Source organism: Argiope bruennichi, chromosome 8, assembly GCF_947563725.1.
Source record: "Argiope bruennichi chromosome 8, qqArgBrue1.1, whole genome shotgun sequence".
In the NCBI taxonomy this organism is placed as follows: domain Eukaryota; kingdom Metazoa; phylum Arthropoda; class Arachnida; order Araneae; family Araneidae; genus Argiope; species Argiope bruennichi.
In genome coordinates this window covers 110,779,406-110,785,405 of record NC_079158.1, presented here as the reverse complement: position 1 = coordinate 110,785,405, position 6,000 = coordinate 110,779,406, and the positions used below count along the sequence as shown (strand labels likewise).

The following is a 6,000-nucleotide window of genomic DNA, read 5'->3' as shown; positions in this document are numbered from 1 at the left end:
TATATAGAATTTTTTAATCTTTTCTGGTATTAAGTATTATGTTAATTTTTTGCTACAATACGTTTTGGCTGTGTAAAAAGAAATCAGGAATATATGAATTATTCTCTAGATACAATGTGGAAATATATGAATTATTCTCTAGATACAATAAAAAATTACCTTGATGACATTTCGCAAGGTAAAAGTAGTCTTAGACGCATTTTTTGTTTTTTTAAATCTGTAGGCGATTAATTTGTTACAAAATAAGACTCAACGAAAAAAAAAGGTGGAAAACTGCTGATTTTCTCCTATAAAAAAATAATATTACAGCTCGTATAGATACAGTTTAGTGTCTTCGATTTATTTACGGGTAATATAAACTTATAAATGATTACAATCGTAAGACTTATAAGGGTCAGTAAAGTCAAAACAAAAACTCATGTATTAACATTTATTTTTAAAGATAAATACATGCAATTAATTTCAAATTCATTTTAAAATGAAAATCAGCACAAAGTTACCTGATTTATGTGGCCAGGAAAAACCGATCTGGGCCAACTGAGAATATAGATTCTAAGTAAAGTTAATCGGGTCTTACCTTTAAAATCCTTCAAGCAAAGGTTTCAGCTCCTGCTAATAAATGGGAAGCAATAGAGTAAACACCTCAACATAGTTTGGAGTTTTTCAGCTATTTTGTTTGCACGCAATCATAAATCATTACCATAATCTGAAGAAATAAGTAAAACCTACTTTAAATCGATAAGGTCAGGAAATAATCGTGATATATATTTTTATAAAATAAAGGATGTTCCTGAATTCATGGGCCAAACAAGGAGAGATAAAAAATACTGTTCCCGATGTTTCACGAACAACTGCAGCAAAGACAAATCATATCAAACACAGTCTGAAGTATGTAAAAGTATTTGAATAACAAATGTTTTTGTTTGTTTTATGAAAGTTTGATATTAAAAACATTTTAATATGTGATTCGTAATTTTAATATGTGATTTACTGTGATTCATAATTTTAATATATGATTTAATATGGAATTCGTAATTTCCACAACTACTTTATGTCTATTGATTACTAGGCAGAAGAGAAGATTATCATAATTGTGAGTCTCTTGTATCTGAAACAATAAAAAGAAACACAATGAACCTGTCATTAGCTTTACTAATAAAATGTCGGCAATAAGATATTGTTATGAATCCGGGCTTCTTTCGATTTGTGAGTCGATCAAGAAACACAATCAACAGATCGCAGTAATAAATGACGAGTTTATTAACACGAAGATAAGACAACAAATGCACAACCGAAGCGAACACAAGCAATACACAGCAGCACTTAACAACAAACAGAAGACCACAAGTAGTAATAACAAACGCAGCACACAAAGTGGCCAGACAGAATTCAGGAGGAGGAGGGAATCTTCGTAGCTACTCTCTACGGTTCCTCCAAACGCCTGCAATTCTCCACTGTCTCCTCGCTTTAGCTGTATCCAACTGCCGAATCACTAATACTGGCTACTCCTCACACAACTCGATGCTGCTTCTAAAATAAATTCAAGGATTCGGCAAGGACAACTCAATTCAAAAATCGCTTTAGCTCCACTTAATACCTGCGTTTCGCTGGACTAACCCAACAAATTCGCTGTTGATTCGTTGTGCGACTCTAAGCCTCTCGACGACCCTTTCTACAATTGTCTTTAGCTTAGATGGCCAGCCATTTATAGTTTCCGGAGGAGGGCAGAGAAGGTTCTGGAACAATCAGGCATAATTTGGTTCCTATTGGCTCAATCGCCAAAATTATGGAAGATTCCAATATTACCTATTTTGTCGATACACCAAGCTCTGGGAGCACTAATTCGGCACCCGAGCAGCATCCAACAGAGCTGATAGTAAAACGGTCTTTCCAGTGGTTGAACTAAACGTGCTGGGAAGCAACATTACAGATTTGTAACAATATTTAGTGTATCCACTCAGTGTGAAATAAAGATTTACTTCAATTTCTAGTGAGATATGTTGTCTTTTTTTTTTATTTGAATTCTAAAAATCTGTATAAAAACAAAATGCAAGTTAGTATCACTTGGAATAAATTTTTAATAGGGTTTTTTTTTCTTCTTTCCATTTCTGTTTTATCATAAGTTGCATTGTATCATCTTACCTTAGAATATCTTCATCTTGCGAATAATTGTCCCCAGATGCAAATAAAATTGAATTCAGATCAATAAATTTACAAATATAGTAATTCAAAAATTTGTATATTTGATAAAAAAGTTGAAACGTTTTTTTCCCAAAAATATTTTCTATCAAATAAAAGAATTCCAAGCTTTTATCAAAATTCATACAAATTATCTTTGTATTTTATGTTAAAACTGATTCACCTCCTTTATTTTTTCATTTTCAATTTCTCATGTTGAAGATATAGAAAATATATAATTGGATGAAAGCATTTAAGAATTTTCCTTTAGCATATCCTTTAAAATGATTAATAATCTACAAATATACTGAAATAAATTTATTAAAGTTTTAAATTTGTTTCCAATCGTCTCAAAACAATGAAATGATATATGCTAAGAAATGCTGTTCACTACAAATTAAGATAATCATCATTTTTCGATTCTTAATTCTGTTTGTGGGCTTTTACTTCTCACATCATAGTAAACAATTAATTTTGCTATTAAAAATGCCATTTTTTTCAGCAAACAGTTATATAAATGAATTATAAAAAGTAGATTTTGGTGCAACATGTACAAATTTATTTCCTGTATCAATTTAAGACAAAAGCATACAATCAAATCGATTTTGCATCTGATTATAGAGTACTTACAATAATTTTTGTTTTTGAAACGTCTAGACTTTCTGAAAAAAAAAAAAAAAAACTGGTAATGAAATATTAAAAGCAATTTTAATAGAATTCTTTAAAAGTAGTCATATTAAAATGCATTAGAATATTATTTTTTTGCAAGACGCTTTAAGATTTCAAATTTACATAAAACATGTTTACAAATCTGTAAGTAAATGCAAATTTGATGTAAATACAAAGTTTTCAACCAAATGTTGAACTACAGTTATGAGATCTGATGCCACAAAGCATTAGAATATTCTGTTATCTTAAAGTTGTTCATAACTCAGAAATGTAAGTAACAATAAGTTATTAAGATTTCTTCAACATATAAAAAATGAACAAAGGAAATAAAATATGTTTAAGATAACATGAAAAACACAAAACACAACAGTTCAGAAGTTACATATGACTTGGATAAAAGTTCAAAACTATTAATTTTATGTGGAATTGCAGTAAGGAATTACATGTCTTTCTTTCATTTAGTTTCCTCTACTTTTTTAATTTGAAATTATTTTGAGAATAAATGATAAAAAGTAATTCCATTGCCATTTATTGTGTCCAATGGCAACGATGAGAGTTCATAATTTGGAACTTTTAGTTAAAGTTAACTAATACTTTGCAATCATATTTTCAAAAGATAATTGGTACAGATTCTGCAGTAATTAATAAGAAAACAACATTCAAATGTCACTGTTATATCAGGAGGTAATGATCTGATCCTTATATGATAAGTTCATGAGAAGTCTTGACCTTAAGAAACCTTGTCTTGACTTTGAAGAAGTCGTGATTTTGAAAAATTGACCTTAACATTTATACCCAAGAAGCTCAACTTGCAGATTTGGGCTTGGATTTAAAAATCCAAACTACTAGGGGTGTAAATTTCAAGGGGGAAAAATGCCAGATCTACACGATAGAAATATTTATTCGTAACAATATTCTGCAAGAGTCTCCACAAGAGATTTCGAATACAATTTCCTGTCATAGTTAAGGATTATTTCAAAAGGTTTGAACCTTTTTATATCCTTTCTTAATTCGACTTTAAAGCAATCAGGAATGATGGTCCAAAATTCTTTAAAGAGACTCGCATAATCGTATTCGTTTAGAAAGAGAAAACTCAACATGCCATCCATGATGTTTTCAAAATCAGCTAGATCTAAGTATTGCACTAATTCCTTCGCCATTTTTAAGAACAAATACTGAAGTGGCCAATTCAAATAGTTCATAAGCACAACTCTAGGCATAGTTTGGAATAATTCTGTGCGTTCTTGTTCACTCATCTGGAACAGACACAACCTAAAATCGTCTGCATGTATGGCGAAGCTGTAATTTACTAAATAATCCCTCCTGCATTCTAAGGATAGAAACCGAAAATAAGAACTTAACCTCAATGGAATGTCCGATTCGCTTAAACATTCAGTTCTGAAAAAGTCTCGGAACACTTCATGCACATGTTTCTTATTCCCTTTTGTCAGCAAATGCATCCAGACTCTCACTGCTGAATTATTACCCGCTCGAGTCACATTCTCTGTGCCAGATACTTTCCTTTGACGCCAGAGTCTCAAGATGTCGCAAACAAAAAGATAACTGCAGGCCACAATAAGGCGGTCCGGATGCTCTATTTCTTCATCCTCGATAAACTTTTCGGCGGTTTTTATCCTGTTGATAGTTCCATCGGTTTTCCAACAAATAAATTTCCTGTAGTTAATACAACACCCTTTTTCCTCGGACATCAAGTTATGGTCCAGTAGCCACGATACAAATTCGTAATGCATTTGGCGGATGAATTTGGCCACTTGGATCGGAAGTGAAGGCGGAAGCGGAGGCAATTTCTCCATTGCAGTTTTTTCTATTAGTTTCCACAGATCATGCCTGCCACGATCGAAACTATTTAACCGATAAGGTCTCATTATATCCAAATCCAACATCTTTTCGATTTCAATGTCTTGTAGGAGACGCAAAGCAATTCCCACGGATGTTATATGCAGCAGTGACGGCACGGAATTAAATTCCATTCTGTTGCACAGTATCTTAGAAAACTATTTGTAGTGCAGGTGGAGGGTGATCAAAGAGTAAAACAGATGGAAAGCTTCAACAACAGCTAGGTCGATTATGGAGAGTTCTGCAAAAGAAAGAAAGAATACAAAAAAAATTGTCAAATATCTATAAAACTGAAAATAATCAACAATCTGAAAAATTAATTATATAAAAAAGCACGAACGAGGTATATATTTCCCCCCGAATCTTGGCATCTCTTCTTTATCAACATTTTTTTTTTAATCATGTGAGAGCTGAAAATATGAAAGTCGTTCTTTCTTAACATTCAGATGAAAATCATGCGATTAAATATCTAATGAACATTGGAATAACCATTTTTTTTTTTTTGAAAATCATATAATAAAAGGCGGAACATTTTTACATGATAATCATATTGGTAATCATTCTAAAGACAAGCTTTTAAAACTGGTCAGAAATATTGCACAAAAATGATTTTAAATCAGTGGGAGTGATTTCTCCAAAGCTTTCTCATACACCATAATAAAGGTGTTTTCCAAAAGAACGCGTTGAAAAGCAATGGCGTAGAATATTTACGAAATATTAACCTTTGGTGCGAATCTTTCGTGTTATCTTTGGCGAGTTATTTGGCGATTAACTGATCAGAAATGTTGCACAAAAATGATTTTAAATCAGTGGGAGTGGTTTCTCCAAAGCTTTCTCATACACTATAATAAAGGTATTATCTCAAAGAACGCGTTGAAAAGCAATGGCGTAGAATATTTAGAAAATATTAACCTTTGGTGCGAATCTTTCGTGTTATCTTTGGCGATTAACTGATCAGAAATGTTGCACAAAAATGATTTTAAATCAGTGGGAGTGGTTTCTCCAAAGCTTTCTCATACACTATAATAAAGGTATTATCTCAAAGAACGCGTTGAAAAGCAATGGCGTAGAATATTTAGGAAATATTAACCTTTGGTGCGAATCTTTCGTGTTATCTTTGGCGATTAACTGATCAGAAATGTTGCACAAAAATGATTTTAAATCAGTGGGAGTGGTTTCTCCAAAGCTTTCTCATACACTATAATAAAGGTATTATCTCAAAGAACGCGTTGAAAAGCAATGGCGTAGAATATTTAGGAAATATTAACCTTTGGTGCGAATCTTTCGTGTTATCTT

The 6,000-nt window shown here is 32.0% G+C and overlaps 1 protein-coding gene across 1 annotated transcript in view; it reads right to left on the bottom strand.

The window, feature by feature from the left end:
- Positions 1-387: 387 nt before the first annotated feature.
- LOC129981115 (uncharacterized) overlaps positions 388-6,000 on the bottom strand; it is a 29,351-nt gene continuing 23,738 nt past the window's right edge. Inside the window, exon 2 of the mRNA XM_056091793.1 lies at positions 388-4,945. Coding sequence (XP_055947768.1) covers positions 3,747-4,838 — 1,092 coding nt within the window. The 5' untranslated portion in view covers positions 4,839-4,945 and the 3' untranslated portion in view covers positions 388-3,746. The remainder of the gene's footprint in view (positions 4,946-6,000) is intronic.